The sequence below is a fragment of the Erythrolamprus reginae genome, chromosome 6 (assembly GCF_031021105.1).
Source record: "Erythrolamprus reginae isolate rEryReg1 chromosome 6, rEryReg1.hap1, whole genome shotgun sequence".
Classification (NCBI taxonomy): domain Eukaryota; kingdom Metazoa; phylum Chordata; class Lepidosauria; order Squamata; family Dipsadidae; genus Erythrolamprus; species Erythrolamprus reginae.
In genome coordinates this window covers 46,880,889-46,898,195 of record NC_091955.1, presented here as the reverse complement: position 1 = coordinate 46,898,195, position 17,307 = coordinate 46,880,889, and the positions used below count along the sequence as shown (strand labels likewise).

Genomic DNA, 17,307 nt, shown 5'->3' with positions numbered 1-17,307 from the left:
GTTGGTCACGAGTCATTTCTACAGGGATGAGGCTACAGCAGAAAGGCTCAGGATAAAAAAGCCTTCGGTCATTTTTTTTCCTACCTTGTCCTTTTGCTAGGATAGTTAAAGGAATTTTTAAAATTACTATTTTAGGCCTTTTCATCTCTGATTCTGTGTAGGTAGCAAAATTGCGCACAGCAACGCACATACGGCTGCGTTTCAGCGAGGTTTTTGCTTCCCCACAATCATTATTTCTTTATTCCTATGGGCGCGCGCATTCCTGGGCAGAATTTTGCTACCTGCACAGGTGCAGGAAGCGTAACTGTGCTTGATCCCGCACTCGTGTTCCAGAGCCGTGAGTAACAGGCAAGAAATGACAGCTGCCTCAAGCAGCTCAAGCTATAGCTTGGCTGCTAGAGAAGTCTCAAATTCACAAATTCAGTCTCTAATGCAAATAAGAAAGTTCAAACTCACAGTAATAGAAGGAACAAGAAACCTCAGAATGGATACAGCAACTAATTTTTACAAAGTTTATAAGAAGAATGGATGGCACAACCGTCCTCGCTGAGCAATTGAGTGAAAAGGCTGTCAAGCATAGTAATAAGAGCAGCCCCTGAACAGCTTTGATAGACTCAGTCCAATCAGAGAGCAGATGGATTTAATTTATTCCTGGATGCTATATTTACCACGAGGGAGAATATGCTGGTACACACACACACTCCTTTTTGATTTAGAGAGTTTCTGGATCTGTAGGAAAGGAATAGCTTAAAACCCTGACATCATGGTATGAAGTGAGTTCAAATGGAAAGACAAAATCTGTTTCTGCTAGTCAACTCAAGTGAAATCTTAAACCAAATTAAGCCTGGTTCTGCAACAACTCTTACTCTAGTGCCGCAGTGGTTAGAATACAATATTGCAGGCAAACTCTGCCCACAGCCTGAAGTTTGATCCCGACAGGGCTGAAGGTTGACTCAGCCTTCCATCCTTCCAAGATTGGTAAAATGTGGATCCAGACTGTTGCAGACAATATGCTGGCTCATTAAACTGCCCAGAGAGTACTGTAAATCCCTATGGGGCAGTCTAAGAGCTATTGCTAAATGCTAGCGCTATCAATTTAACTAGAAAATGACGTAAAAGTCATTGACAGTATATTAGTTAACAGGAATCCAAGTGAAGATAATTATTACAAATGCACTTTTCCAAAAGTATTTATTTTAGGGTTCAACATGCTACATGAACCAGCCATTTTGGTTCCTAGTAGCGATGTGTGGCTGTGAAAGTTTGACTATAAAGTAGGCTGAGCGCCAAAGAATTGATATTTTTAAATTGTGGTATTGGAGAAGATGTACAAGAGTCCCCTGGACTGCAAGGACATCAAATCAGTTAATTCTAAAGGAAATGAACCTTGCATGTTGGGAAGGACAGATACTGAAGCTGTAGCTCAAGTACTTTGACCCAACAGATGAGAAATAAGGACTCATTGGAAAAAACTTTGAAGTTGGAAAAAATTGAAGGCAAAAGAAGGGGATGATAGAAGATGAGATAGTTAGATAATGTCATTAATGCAACAAACATGAATTTGGACAAACTCCCGAAAGCATTGAAGATATATTTCAATGTTAACCTGTTGAGGATATTCTTCATTATTTGACTGTTAACTGATACAAAGTGAAATAGAAAATAATTATTGACTTTTAAAGTGTGTTTATCTTTTATAATTTTTTTCTGTAATGATTCGTGATAGCAAGAGTTGCCACTTTTTAGAATTGATCCTAGCTACGTTGTTAAGTCAATTTTATAAACCAAAATGATATCAAAATTGTATGATTTTCTTAATATAACATACCAGTGTTGTTTCTGTAATGATAAAACAAAACAGCCATTTTAAAGTCATTTTTAATTGAACATATTTGTAAAAGCCTCATTTGGGACATGTTTTCTACACATATTTTCAAAAAAAATGCCTACTGCTCTATTTATCACAATGTATAAATACATTGAGGCACAAAAAATATTTCAATTTACATTCTTCTCCCCAACTCATACATTCCATTAAATATTATATTTTCAATTTTTATTATTTATAATTAGTTCACAATGCTTCACTGATATCTATAATATTTTAACCAGATCTTCATAAATCCAATCAATTTCTTGGGTTTCATTAAGATTTTATTGCCTATTTTGTCACTACCAACAAATATCCACTTTTTCAAATGCTTAAGAGAACATTAGAGTCAACACTAGTTAGTCCTGTATTCACTTTATTAGACCATCTATTTCAGCATCTATATTACAGAAATCTGTATATTATTTTTTGAAGAAATTTCCAATGTCCTATATTACATATGTGCTTATTGTGTTGTTTTAATAAATTTGTACAAATGGTTCTTCAAATTTGCTTTATGCACATTCCTTGTTAATGAAAGTTCTTATCTACAGTTGTAACTGATAAGAAAAACAACTGAAAACAGTCAATTTCTACAAACAATATTAAAAATTGTCTCTAGGCGTAGTCTTTTTGAAGCATCAATCAACTTCTCACCTTTTTTCCTTTAAGATTAGTGTAAAATTAAAAATTCTAGTATCTGATTTATATAAAATGACAAATATAAATCTATGGAAAATGGATCTATTTGCAAACAAACTTGACCATTTTTTCATTGCATTTGTAATATAACTTGCCAATATATTTTAAAATATATATACAAGAAAAATTAAAAAAAATATTTGTCAGTTCAGAGTTGCTTTCAGTTTAATTGAATTTCACTTTTGGGCAAATCTTTACGAAGAAATAAACCTATCTATAAAGATATCAGTGGTAAGTTATTACAATTTAAATCCATCTCAAAGATCAAACAAATTTTAAACAAATATAAGTATTTGTTCCATATGCCAGGATAAAACTGTAGCTAATAATTATAGACCATAGCCAAAGCATTCATTCTTGTTTTTTAAACATAATATTTTAAAGCCAATAAATTAAATTTTAAATATTAAGCACCAACAGGTTAATATTAGGTTTCATACAATACATATTTTAAAAAAATATTTTAACAGGAAAAAGCAAATTTGTGATGCACGAACGTTGTATCTAGAGTAGTCAGTTCACTAGCTATAGTACAATAGATCCCCTCAATAAATAGATTTCAAAATAATATAGAAAGTTTAGCATTTAGTTTAGTCACCAGACCGAGATTTTTTACTTGTTCAGGAAGCTGTAGTGGCATTCTATTCACAGGTTATTTTAGTCTTCCCAGTTCCCATTTGCCTAATAGATTATGGAGAATGAAGTGCAATCAAATATTCTATTAAGTAATAACTCAAGTGATAACTATAGAAAGAAGCAAGATTAAATCAGGACTCCTCATCTTCCTGTCTGTCTTAGCTACCAAAAACTGCTGTAGGAAATATCACTTTAATAACCTAGTGATTCCTCATGCTTTCAGAACAGTTGCAGGAATGTATTCCACTCCAGAATTATAAAGACTTTTGGTGGAGAATCTTTTAGGTCACAGCTTGTTTGAAGAAAAAAAATGCAAGTCACCACCTTTCTTCATCCTCTTGGCCAAAATCCCCATGCTATTCCTGGCAATAACAAAGCAATGACTACAGAGGAGAAGAGATTCACTCCATTGTTATCTAGGATTGGTTTACCAGAAATGTGTGTTGCATTTTCTGTCTGATGGTTGACAACCATTCCAGTACGTTTATCAAAACCTGAAGAAGCAGTAAGAACAGCATATTAACCAAATGGAGAAAACAGTTTTCAATAACATAATATGGCATCAACTATATGTTCCAATGACCACAAATTAAAACCATTGTAAAGGTCTTAGTTACACTTTTTATTGTAAACAATATTTAAACACTCAAAATTCTTGTTTAAAAATCTGTTTTATATAAAATGTTGTTCCTTATTTTTCATCAGGAATCAATCAATACAAAAAATTTAAGACAGGTAAAACTAGAAAAATTAGAATATCATGTTCATTTATTTCAGTAATGTAACTTAAAAGGTGAAACTTAATATATGAGAGATACTCATAACATGCAAGGCAAGATAGCTCAAACTGTGTCATAATTGTGATTATTATGGGGTACAGCTCATAAAACCCCCAAATCCCCCATCTCAAAAAAATAGAATATTACATGCGATCAATAAAAAAAGGATTGTACATAGAACAATATCGGACTTCTGAAAAGTATAATCATGCATATGTACTCAGTATTTCGTTTGGCCCCCTTTTTGCAGTAATTACTGCCTCAATGTGACGTGGCATGGATGCCATCAGCTTGTGGCATTGCTAAGGTGTAATGGAACACCAAGATGCTTCAATAGTGGCCTTCAGCTCTTCTGCATTGTTCTTTTTTTAGATTAAACAATATTTTAATATGAAGGGAATAAATCTGTACTTGTTGTGCAATTGTTTATATTTCTGTTGATTAGCCAAGGGATTTATAAACCTCAGTTTCCTGTTAATCTGAATGTTATAGATAGCAGGGCTGTGCAGAGCTTTGGATCTGATTGCAGTTAGACAGTTTGGACTGCATGAAAGTGCTCATGGACAGCCTGTCTGCAAGTCTTAAGGCAGCATCTATGTAAGTCCAAGAAAAGTCATTGATTCATGGAAGAGTTGCAGGCAAATGCTTTGTTTTGATTCTCACTAGAATATTTTTAATAATTTAGAATTAGGTTTAGATTTATCAACTTCTACTCCCCTAAATGCCAATAGAATCTAACTCTAATAACTTCCAGCTAAGTTGCTTATCTTCAGTATATTGCTTGTTATGTCTTAAGAATTTTCCAGCATTATCTGATGCTAATTGGAATATACTGTATATGATGAAATAGCAATATCAACTAATCTTTCTAATTTATTTAATATAAAACAAAAATATTTAAGATAAACTTATTCTATGGTTATCAATCCTACATGTTCTAAATGGTAAGATTACATTTCTTTCCTACCAAGCTAAATATTTATTTAAAACTTACCACTGTATTGCATTGTTGCTCCTAAGTAGGAATCAATGATAGAGCCTAGTAAACCAGCAAAAGCACCAAACACAATAATTGGCCATTGTGGAGCAGATATATCCAAATCATTCACAAAAATCAATTGGGAAATGAAGTAAGCTATGCCAACGAATGTACCTCCCAGTAGACTTGAAATTAAACCCACTACAGTAATACCTCCATTAGTACCTAAAATAAAACATTCCAAAATTAGCATTCTAAATGTTTAAAATTTGCATTACATTCAGCATAATATAGGTTTGCATCAGACATATTGCATATATTTGGCCAATATCATATTATTTTAAGTAAAATAACATTGACAATATCCATCTTCATTCTTTTTGCAGCACAGCAAGCTAGTAAAACAAAAAGGAGAATTCCAGTAACCCTTAATCCATTTTAAACTAACTTCAACAAATATCTTGTGCTACCACTGATGCAGCATTCTAGTTGAATCCACTTACGGTAAAAAAGCTGAACAAACCTCAACTGTTCTCTTCTCAGAAATGCACTATTAATACTAACATCAAGCATATTTATAAGTTAATTTCAAACAGCATTTCAATCAGTGTTCATTTCAGTGAGCAGATTATCATATTAAACTGAGACTTTTAAAAAATAGTAATGTCCTGCTTAATACATGACACAAATTCACCACCCAAACAACTGCATTATGTTTTTAGCAAGTGATAATATTGTTATAATTGCCAGTTGCAAGAATAAAAAGGTCTTTGTCTTTGCATTGTAAATACAGTAAAATTAATGTCAGGCATATTTCAATCAGAAAGAACATGAGAAAGCTATGTGTAAAAATGCCTTCCCTGACAGAAAGTCCACAATGGAAAGACACTGGTAATCCTCGACTTGTGACCAAAATTAAACCCAGAATGTTACTTCTTAAGTTTTTGTGATTGTAAATTAAGTCACCATGTGAACAAACCTGATCTTATAACTGTTTTTATTATAGTTGTTAAGTTGGTCATCAGCCCAAATCCAGGTTCTCCAATGGTTTCAGGCATAGAAAAACATTGTTTCTATCTAAGGGTTACTTGGCTGTTATACCCCTTACCAAATTAATATATTAATCATAGACTTATTATAATTGCAAACATCTATAATGGAATGCATTAGTAGTCTTAAGAAAGGAGAAAAGAGATGCTGCCTAGGAAAAATGAGACAAGATAGGCAGGAGCCGACAATTACTTAAGTGTCATATAAGAAACAGAGAAAGGGCCTGCCCTAATGGATCAAGCAGTTAAGTGGCTGGTGGAACGTTTGTAATTTTAGACTTGCAAGACTGTTAATGTAGCCTTACAATAAAGTAGAATTAGTTTATTTAATTCTGTTTCCTAACTGGTTTACCTGGAAGGTCTGACAGCATGTCATTTTCTGAGATATTTTGGGACAATTGTATTATTGCATCAATGATTCAAATACATGGTAACTAGGAAAAAGAAAGCAAAGGTCTAACTGATACAAGTCTTTCAGGCCAAATTTAAGGCTGCACCCAGTAACTAAGTTTACACATCATGCTAAATCATGAGGGTTTATTTGATTCTGACTTTCTGCACAATGAGACTCTATACACCAAAATCTATAAACCATGGTTTATAGTTCAATATATAGGAATTTAGACAATCATGCTTTATATAATAATCTATGGTTGCTAAAACAATGTTTAATTTTAATTAAACCAAGACCACATAAAGAGACTATCTACTACAATTCATTCAGCTGAGATAATTTTGAAATTCAAGCTCACCTACAGGAACTTTTTTCCAGGTTGTTATTAGCCGAGGTTCATGACCTATGACAGTGCCAATTTCTGAAGCCCAAGTATCCCCAGCACAGCAGGACAAAGCACCCAGTAATGATAGACACATCCAGGATGCTGTATATTGTTTAGAGAAATCTACTGGGATTTCACCTGGTCCATTTTCAATCATATAGAGCAGAGCCAATTCTGCAGGTACACCACCATTGCAAAATACTTGCACCCAATTTCTTTGTCCACCTGTGTACAAATAGAGATGCTATAAGCTGTTAAAAAGAAAATAACATTTAGTAGCCTGGAGAGAGAGAAAAAAATAGAGAAAAATAGAATGATACTATGCTTCTCTCAAATCATTAGTTTTCAATTTTAACTCAAAGCAAAAATTAAAATTATTATGTTGTTTACATGCATAATTCAGTTGATTCATTAGAAAGATGATGTCAAGATATATTTATTTGGGATTTGGCCTACAGATGAAATCCAGTAAATATTGATGATTAAATATACTTTTAACCATTCCATTTGAAACTTTCCAAAGACCACAAAAATGGCCTCTAACAGTGCTGGCTAAAAAAAAGTTTCCACCATTTTTCAAAAATGCTTTCTTATTTCAAATATATCAATTCCTCTCTCTCAAAAGAATCCTGTTCCCCAAGGAAATGTTTCCAGGATCTTGTGGACTAGTAAGGAAAGAGAAAACTGAAGTGGGGAAGACCAGCTTCTTCCTACCCAGATCAAATCTAAGTATTATACCATTTCTTCCCTAAAATCAGGGGAAATCAGCATTATTAAATTTCTTAAAACTAAAAGTTTACCTTCTTTGTATTCTGAATCTATTTGTTTTTTAACTTTTCCTTTCCACTTGGTGAGTTTGGAAGAAGTAATGAAAAACATGAGCATGGAGGTAAAAAAGCTGTAATTTGCAACAGTGAGGATAAATCCAACAATTAAACCTGAAGGAAAAGGGAAAGTTGGAGTAAGAATTACAATTTACATTTTGCAATCACTTTCTTCCAGAAATTTTATTATTTGACTTTTTAAAAGTATTTGGTATCAACCTGCATTGAAATAATAGTCCAAATACTATGTAGTTAGTAACAATATCAAACAGAATCACAAAACATACTGCACTAGTTGCAGTATGGAATACTCCTATTCAGTTTTCTACCCAGTCATATCCTATTTTATGATATTCCATTTCATTCTTCTATGGTACTGAACATACCCTTTGAAAGTATTGGGCAATAAGCTCTCCAAATTCAGTATTTATTCTACATAATATGGGAGTGAACTAAGCTAGCTCCCCCACATTTCTGCATTCCATTTGTAGTGCTCTAAAGAGCATCATTCCAATTAATATGCCCATTAATTATTCTACCTTATCTTGATTGGAGGAAAGAAGCACTACACCTTTAGTTCTGGTTCATATCTCTCTTCAAACTTCTATTTCAACCTTTATAACTTAGAACATTCTGATAATATGACTGGGAGAATATAATGCATTCATAATCCAGGTATCTGAAGATACGTTCATATCAGCCTTTCTTACATGCCATACTACATTTGATGTTTCTGATAGAATCTGGTATGTCTCCTAAATTTCTTTTTTCTCAGTATTCAAAATTTTATTATAAATGCTAGATTTATACAAACTGTCATAAATACCATAACTAAATGAAATAACCCATATTCTCCATTCTTTCCATTTAACTTAAAACTCTAGGCCATCTTGAAGAGGCCGCATGGAATAATCAGGATTGGTTTCTGTTAAACGAGTTAGATTAAACTTGCTAAGAATCTTAATTAAATTATAAATTCCATAAAGAAATGGTTTTACAATAATGGTCAGGTATAGAAATAGCAATTTTTTCTGGGGTAAAAAGCCATCAATTATGTTCTGCTATTCAATATAGACCAAGCATCCTCACTCTATGTGACTTTGGATGCTCCAGATACTTTTGAAACTTCTTTCCTCCTTTAAGTCCGAGCTTTATAGCACAGTATTTCTACTGTAGGCAATTTTCTCGACTGTACTAATAACTAGCATAGCTACATTAATAAACTATTTTGAATATGCTAAAACATACAAAGAAAAATTCTTACATTACTATTGTAGTAATCTACTGCCAAAAACTTTTATTGACCTATGAAATATAAAATTTCTTCTAAAAGCACCCCAGTGTCTTATTTGTGGTTGATCAGATATAGGATCCTAAGATTCATCAGACTATTTTTGATATTTAGGTGTATAGGACAACTTGACTGAATACCATGTTTCCCCAAAATAAGATCATGTCTTATATTTTTTTGAACCCTGAAATAATTGTTTGGCTTTATTGCCATGCACTCAAAAGCCCAACTGGGCTTATTATCAGGGATGTCTTATTTGGAGGGAAACATAGTATGTATTAGTACACACAGACACACACACATACACACATCAAATTTCATCTGGTATTTGATATATATCTGATGAAATTTGATCTTTGTATATGTGTGTGTAGAGGTTGAGGGCAATATGCTGACTCTGTAAAACCGCTTAGAGAGGGCTGTAAAAAATACTATGAAGTGGTATATAAGTCTAAGTGCTATTGCTACAGATATACACACATACGTGTAACATATTTGTTATGAGTTATTCATTTAAGTAACATTTATGTTTACATTAATTATATATTTTGAACATAAATATCTACTCAAGTAATAAGTAACTCATAACAAATCCAATTCTATGGAACCCAGCATAGCCCTAGATTAGATAGCATCACATGAAGTGTAGAGGATAGCATAGATTTAAAGTCAAGCCACTTCCTAAATTCTATTTTATTTTCCATCCACAATGAAAAAGAGAATTTACCAAATAATACATCAAATAATAAATAATTTACATATATTGATCTCTACAAAATGATGAGAACAGATTATTACAATACGGTGTTTCCTTGAAAATATAACCTATTCAAAAAGGCCTAGCCCAATTTTGAGGGGGAGAGCAATATATGCTCCAAAAATAAGTGTGGCCATCACAGGAGGCAGCCTTCCTTTCCCCAGTCATCTCATGGCTGCTCGGCCCCTTAATCGTGGCCCACGGATCAGCTGATCCCAGGAGTGGTCTCTCCAGTACATTCTCGCTAGCCCCAGCCCTCCCCACGGTGCCAGGCAACCTTGCAGCTGAGGGGCCTCTGTTCCACAGCTCACTTTGCTGCTATTGAGTAGGCAGTGACCATGGTTTGAAAGGGTTTCCTCTGCGCTGTTTCTCTTCTCTTTTCCACCCGCCTGTCCACCAATTGCACCTGAGCCTGCTGGGCACCATCTTCCCCAAACCAAGTGACAAGGAGGCTTCGGAACAGCACCCTTCTAGCATCTGCCACTCTGTCAAAGGCAAAGGTGAAGCAGGCAAGGGTTGCGTGAAGCTCCTCTGAGGCCTCCCCACCCCACTCAGGAGCAGCCCATACACGAAGTGTGAGTATGGGTTGAGTTGGCATTTCACCTTCCTGCCTTTTGTGAACTTTTGCCAATGAAAGCAGCAGAAGCAGTACCGCAGAAGTCTTTCTTTCTCTCCCCCAAACTACACTAGAAATAAATCTTTGTGAGACTCGTCACGCCGCCACCACAACCTCTTGAAGGAGGATCCTGCAAGGCTTGTTGTGTCATTGTAAGCACACTGCAAGCTTCATCGCACTGAGCCTCAAACCTCACTTTGTGAGGCTTGTTGCACGAGAGCAATGGTATCACCACGAGGTTTAACATACTGGCCCAGCTGTGAGCGGCAGGACGTCAGCTGTGCCAGTGTGAGGAAGTGCACAAAAGCTAATTTTTGGCAGCATTTGGGGGAAGGGAAAGAAAGAGTCTTTCTTTCATTAAAAAAAACTTCTCATGAGAAGTTGGAATTAATTAATTGAACTCTTTTAATGGTAGTCCCACAAATTGGCTCCCTGCACACAACAGTGAGAAACATGACGGATCTGGAAATCAAGTACCAGTAGGCAAAATAAGGCTTGGAGGAAGCAAGGGCACCTGGGTGATGGTGGGTGAGGCAAGCTTTTCTTTTCCAGAAAATCCTTGTTTTTGACAGCCAACCTGAAAGGCAGAGAAGAGCTACCGGGAAGAAGCCAGTTGGCCTGGCAGTTGGGAACACCCTTTCTCCCCCACTTCACCCCTCCCAATTCAATAAAGGGGGCGAGTGGCTAAGCGAGGGGCAGGAAGGATGGCCATGCCTGGTGAGGGGGGAAGAGAGTGCAAGAGGAGCTCCATTTTGCTCCACGCACCCCAATAAAAGGCCACAGCAGCCTGGTTTCTTCCCTTCCCCACCCTCTTTGGCACTGGAAGTCAACTGACAGGATCATACTCAGTCGCTCATTCCTCCCTCTCCCCCACCAAGATTAGCAGGCCAGATTCGGGGAGCTGAAGTCTCTGCCACTGCCCAAGAGGAGAAGAACATAAGAAATGGGCTCTCTCACAGCACCTCCTCTTCTTCTTTTCCTCCCAGGCAGCGGCAGTGCCTCCGACTTACCAAATCTAGCCTGCCAATCCTGGCTGACAATGCTACAGGAAAGAACAGGTCATGCCAATCCCAATTCACAGCTGCGCAGATGGAGCCTGCACCGGCCAGTGCTCGGAGCTCCAGTGCCGGTCCCCCTTTTTCCAGTCCAAGTCAACAGGGCTGGCAAGAGTGTGCCAGAAACATCTCCAGGCATCTCGATTACAAATTTCTGGCCCTTGCTGGATCAGCTGATCTGTGGGCCGCAGTTAAGGGGCCGAGAAGCCATATGGTAATCGTGGTTGCCACCTCTTGCATCTCAAAAAAATAAGATAGGGGTGGGCTCCAACTGGAACGCTAAATTGGGCTCACCGCCACGGCTCGTGAGTGCTTGCAGGGCCAGGGCTATTTTGCTTCTCCACCTGTGGAAATAGCAAAATCGCACACGGGCGCACCTGCAACTCTATGCACAATTTTGCTATCTCCACAGGTGCAGAAGCAAAATCGTGCTGGCCCCGCAAGCACTTACCAGCTGTGGCGGTGAGCCCAATTTAGCGTTCCGGCTAGCAGCCCACCCTGAAATAAGACATCCCCAAAAATAAGGCCAAGTGCTTATTTCAGGTGTCAAAAGAAAATAAGACTCGATCTTATTTACAGGGAAACACAGATAAGAATAGAATATTATTTTAACTGAAAGCTTGCACATGTAGGCAACTTTTTAAAAACCCAAAGTAACAATAAACAAAAACAAATACATCTTAATGCTAAGTTGAAAGTTGAAAGAAAATAGTTATATCTCAAAAATCTATACAGACAACCAAAATTAAGAGATAAAGCCATACCTCCTATTGCTCCACCATGATCAAGACTCTTTTTCCTAAATCCTCGTGAAGCAATTATTAGCGGGATCAAAATTGAAAAAAGCCAGCGCCATGGAGAAATTGGCCGCAAGCTACCTAAAAGGCATGTTGAAAACAGTACACAATGTCAAGACCAATATTATATTATACAACCATAATGTTTTAACCACCAGCCTTATTATTATTTTTGTTGTTATTGCTTATTTGCCTCTGGCAACTCCAGGCGGTTTTCAGAATACAAAAATCACATTTAAGACAATAAAACGAATTAAAAATCAAATCAATTAATTAATAATAAAATCACTCCCTACCCCCAACGCCACAAAAGCAGATCACACAAGCCATTTAATGGGCTCCATCCCACACTGGGTTCTCCAGACCTGCTTGCAAAACCAGGTCTTCAGTGCCTTCCGAAAGAGTATTAAAGTAGGGGCCATTCTAATCTCTGGGAGAATCATGTTCCAAAGAGAGAGAGAGAGAGCCACCATGGAGAAGGTCCTTCTTCTGGGTCCCCGCAGATATATCTTCCTGGGGATGTCATACACAACATTCCCTGCCTCCCTGCTCTGATGGGTCGTGTAGATGTGACTGGTCAGAGACAGTCCCTCAGGTGATAACCAGCACTTTTAATTGCACCCAGAAACAAATAGGCAGCCAATGTAGCTCCCACAGGAGGTGTGGTACATGTGCACACCAGGGCAACCCCATGTAAAGCATGTTGCAATAGTCAAGACTGGAAGTGACTAGGGCATAAGTGACTGTGAATAGGGATTGATGGTCCACTTTATCAATCACGCCACTGCAGCTGCCTCACTGCAGCTTCTTGTGCCATTGCATGCATGAATGGCAGCACTACCGCAAGGCAGTCCTGCAGTTTGTGCATGCAAAGGCACAAGAAGCCTTGCAGAGTCCTGCTCCACAAGATGTCTGTGGTGGGCCAGATGCTCAGCTGGTGCCAAGAACAGGGAGGAGAGGTGACAGTGATGGGACATCCAGTCCCATGCTCGCCCCCTAGTGCACCCCGCAAAATAATACCCCTTCCCAATAATATGGCCAAGGGCATATTTCAGGCTTCAAAAAAATATATAAGCCTGTCTTATTTTTTGGGAAACATTGTGTGTGACTCAATGGTTAAAATGCAGCATTATAGGGCAGTGACTTTGCCCACTGCCAAGAGATTGATCCTGACCACGGTAGACTCAGTCTTCCATCCTTCCAAGGTGAGAAAAATTAGGACACAGATAGTTACTCTTTTTTTCATAGCCTCCTTAACATATTTTCTCCTCTATTTTAAGCTATAATATGCTTAATTAATTTGAAATTAGAGTGCTTTGTAAGTCTTATGAAAGACAATAAAAAGTGAATGCAAATGTACCAGATGTAACACTATCCCTTTTCTTTGAAGAAAGTTAGGAAACCATATCATCTAATCGCTTTCATTTTATTTATGCAACAAATCAGTGTAGACTATTTGCTAATACACATTACCATTGTATATAAGTGTTTCCCACTTTTGCAACTTTAAGCTGGCTAGAGAATTTAGGGAGTTGCTATCCACACATCTTAAAGCTGCTAAAGATGGAAATGCATACAGATAACAATATTTAATTAAAAAACAGGTATTTTTATTTTCTCAAAATATGTATACACATACACCTTTTATTATTGTTATAAATAATTCAATATGATGAACATACCTAATTGTGAAGCAAATAAGAAGTATTATTTATAATAAATTATTGACATAATATATAGATTATACAAAATATTAAAGTTCGTAAAATTTATAGTTTTTAATATTATGAGTAGTTAAATATATTTGATAAACTTCAGCAGTCGCCTAAAATATTTCAGTTATAGAAATATATGGCAAAAGTGTGCTTACATATCAACATTAGCTATTAAAATAATTAAAATGTGAACGTAATACACAAACATTTCATAAATATCTAATGATTTTGAAAACTTACCATAATATGTGCTTGCGGTCATGGACACAATCCAGAAAGATAAAGAAATACATATAAGTATACTCAAAATGATGATATTAGTTATCATTTTGAAGTAATCTTTATTGAAATCATTCCAGGAATGAAACAGCATGGAAAATCCAGAATTGATCACCTGTGTATAGAAGAAAGCAGAAAATGCTTAGATTGTTTAGGTAAGTAAAATATATGTTTAGAGTAATAAAATATATCAAAAATCATAGAAAATCAGAAAGAATGAACTAAGTTTCCATGATGAGAAACATATTTCACCAGGTGGGCGGGGGGGGGGGGGGTTGTTACCTTTCTGGAGCTAAAGAAAATATCTGTGTGCAAATCCAGTTAAAATATAATACAATGCCTTAAGTTTTTAATAGAGCAACCATTCAGATTTTATGTTTTTTGTTATTGTTGTGTACAAGTAACTTGGCATGGGTGTTTACCTGTAATATAAATGCTGGCAATTCATCTCCGGAAATACATTTTGAATGCACCAAAGCAGAAAAAGAATGGGTAGGTGAGTAAAGTAGAATCCTTCCTCACCTTGCACTACTACTTCTGTAAATATTTGTGAAAGTCAAACTAATATAGGGTTATCATTTAGCAAATGTTTCAAGCATAGTCTTGAAGTGTAACACAGAGGGGGGTTTTCTTTAGTATCTGGGTTTTTTAAAAAAATTAAAATTGTTTTCACAACAGTGGTCAAACTTTCCTATACTGTGGCACTGTAAATTCTCTTCTTTCTTTTCTTTGTCTATCAATAACCCAGATTTTCTTTATTTATTTCCTGATTCCAGTAATCAGCTTCAATTCAGCCCCATCAAATCCATAATCACTGTAGTCTGTGAGACCACATGATCTGTCATACCTTTCCATGGTAAAATTCACAAAGAACATTGTTGCAAATTCTATATTATAGCTACATATGTTCCTGAAAATAAAGATTTGTGGGGAAAAATATTACAAATTGAAGAACTGGTGTTTTGGTGCTGGAAAAAGTGTTTTTGTACATATGAAGGCCTAAGTACATTTTTTTGCTATAAATATTTTCACAGATGTCAAGAAAGGTAAATATTGACTCTTACTTTTTTCCCCACTTGTCCTTACTAAAGCAATACTGGGAGAGGAGATCAATAATATTGTCACTGTATTGTTGTTTTTTAAATAAAAAACCAAGAACTTGTGCAAACAAAATATTAGTCAAAAGTTAGCATCTTCTATACAACTATCCGTTCTGCCATTAACTTACAAGTTTTTATCAAATCAATGCAAGACAAAGTTTAATAGTTTAATCCTAATCGAAACAGATATCCAGAATGTATATAATTCAATGGCTACTTTCAATATATTTTAATTATTGGAAATATGCATATGTCATATATCCCTTGGAAAAACTGCCGGCATGTATGTACAGCACAGGATAGAGAAGTGATGGCAAACCTATGGCACCTGTGCCACAGGTGGCACGTGGAGCCATATCTGGTGGCACGCTATTTCCTTAGCTCAGCTCCAGCGCACATGTGCACACCAGCCAGCTGATTTTCAGCTTACACTGAGGTGTTTTTGCCCTCCCCCATGCCCCCAGAGAAGCCTCTGGAGTCTGGGATGGGGCGGTGAATAAGGGGCCTTCTGGGCCCACCGAAAGTTGGAAAATGGGCCATTTCCAGCCTCTGGAGGGATGGGTGAAGCCATTTTTGCCCTTCCCAGGCATTGAATTATGGGCGTGGGCACTTGCGCATGTGTAATAATACTCATGCAAATGCTTTCAGCACCCTGGGAAAAAAGCTTCACCATTATTGGGATAGTTTGTCTGTCTGTCTATCATTTATTTATTTGGTTAGTTAGTTAGTTGGTTGGTTGCTTAGTTAGTTCCATCTGTATGTCGTCCAACTTCCTAAGGAGCCTTTATCAGCACACACAGCAAAAGAGCCCAAGGGCTTTCCCTCAACAATGTAAAGTACGAGGAAGTAGTTAAATTGCCACCATCTTCTTCCAGGCATTCTGCGGAGCAGCCAAGTGTTAAAGTACTGCGCTGAATTCGCTCTCTTGTATCCAACGCACGTGTATTTAAAGGTACCTCCGTCCACACTACCCTCCACTTCTGCTTTATTTAATCCCGACCATTTATTTAGCATAGCTGCTCTGTTGGGCTCGCTGGCCAAGATGCTTAGTACACAGTGAAGAGCAATCAGAGCTCCTTCGAGTAAGGCAGCCCCCTGTCTCTGACGGCCCTGGGGAAGCCTGAGCGGCTCGCCTAAAAGGCGCCGAGAGCCTGCCGAGCCTTGCGCCTCAGCTTCCTGACACACCTCAGGGCTAACGGGGCCTCGCCTGGCTGCAGCCGACCTTCTGGGGGAGGCAGAGACTCTTCCATCCTCTTCCCAGCGAGCCCCGGATCAACCCAGCAAGACGGCAAGACAGTCCCATCGGCGCCGAACCCCGCTGTAAACCTAAGGAACCCTAACCCCGGGCCATAGATTCATAGTTTGAAGACTCGTACGAAGGTCGACTCTTCCGAAATAATCTGGAGCGGCTTCGGTTTCGTCCTTCCGGGGAATCATGAGGAATATTTTCATAGAATATATCTGAGAATATTTTAAATCAAAACCAGTTACAATTTATTGATTTGAGTAACATGGATACGGCTGCATTGAAGGGAGGTGGGGGGGAATAGCATCTCCACCAAAAGCAGGCAACGAGAATCTTTGATTGGTGCTTTTATTAGGACGACTCAGTTCTCTCATTTGGGCGGTTTCCCCATGAATCACCAGAATTATAATTCTTTCTTAATCTATGTTATCGGCAGTTCAAGAATGTATCACAGCCATCGTTTCCAATTTGTAATACAGTAATGGATACACGGTATCAAATAAAGAGTGAACTCAGCGTAGACCATTTATTATCATTCTACTTTATTCCTAGCTCTAGTTGTTTATTTCTTACGCGCATGCGTCTTCGTGAGTGGGTTAAAGTCGAGCTTTAGAACTTTTACCTACGTGCATATAAACCTACATTATGTATTGGACAAAATAAAATAAATAACTGACTGTAAAAAATACGACTTTAGTAATCGAGTTGTCGAAGCGTGGAATTCACTACCGGATTCTGTAGTATCATCCCCTAACCCCCAACACTTTACCCTTAGACTATCCACGGTTCAAAAAAATAAACAAATAAGTTCCTAAGAGGTCAGTAAGGGGCAT

The 17,307-nt window shown here is 37.1% G+C and overlaps 1 protein-coding gene across 2 annotated transcripts; it reads right to left on the bottom strand.

The window, feature by feature from the left end:
- Positions 1–1,860: 1,860 nt before the first annotated feature.
- Positions 1,861–16,663, bottom strand: TMEM19 (transmembrane protein 19). Of its 2 annotated transcripts, none has more exons than XM_070755701.1 (7): positions 16,414–16,663; positions 14,090–14,243; positions 12,102–12,215; positions 7,595–7,732; positions 6,768–7,019; positions 4,982–5,191; positions 1,861–3,702 (listed from the first exon to the last, which is right to left on the bottom strand). In XM_070755701.1, exons 2-7 carry the CDS (start codon positions 14,220–14,222, stop codon positions 3,539–3,541), a joined length of 1,011 nt encoding a protein of 336 aa, XP_070611802.1. In that variant the 5' UTR covers positions 14,223–14,243; positions 16,414–16,663; the 3' UTR covers positions 1,861–3,538. The 2 variants fall into 2 exon arrangements, with proteins under 2 accessions (XP_070611802.1, XP_070611801.1); XM_070755700.1 differs by having other exon boundaries at positions 16,451–16,580.
- Between the last annotated feature and the right edge of the window lie 644 nt (positions 16,664–17,307).

Coding starts and splice junctions, on each gene's coding strand:
- TMEM19 (XM_070755700.1), bottom strand. CDS start 16,531: ATGGGACTGTCTTGCCGTCTTGCTGGGTTGATCCGGGGCTCGCTGGGA. Junction 14,244..16,450: donor GTCTCTGCCTCCCCCAGAAG/GTCGGCTGCAGC, acceptor TTCTATACACAG/GTGATCAATTCTGGATTTTC. Junction 3,703..4,981: donor AGCAACAATGCAATACAGTG/GTAAGTTTTAAA, acceptor CTGCTTCTTCAG/GTTTTGATAAACGTACTGGA.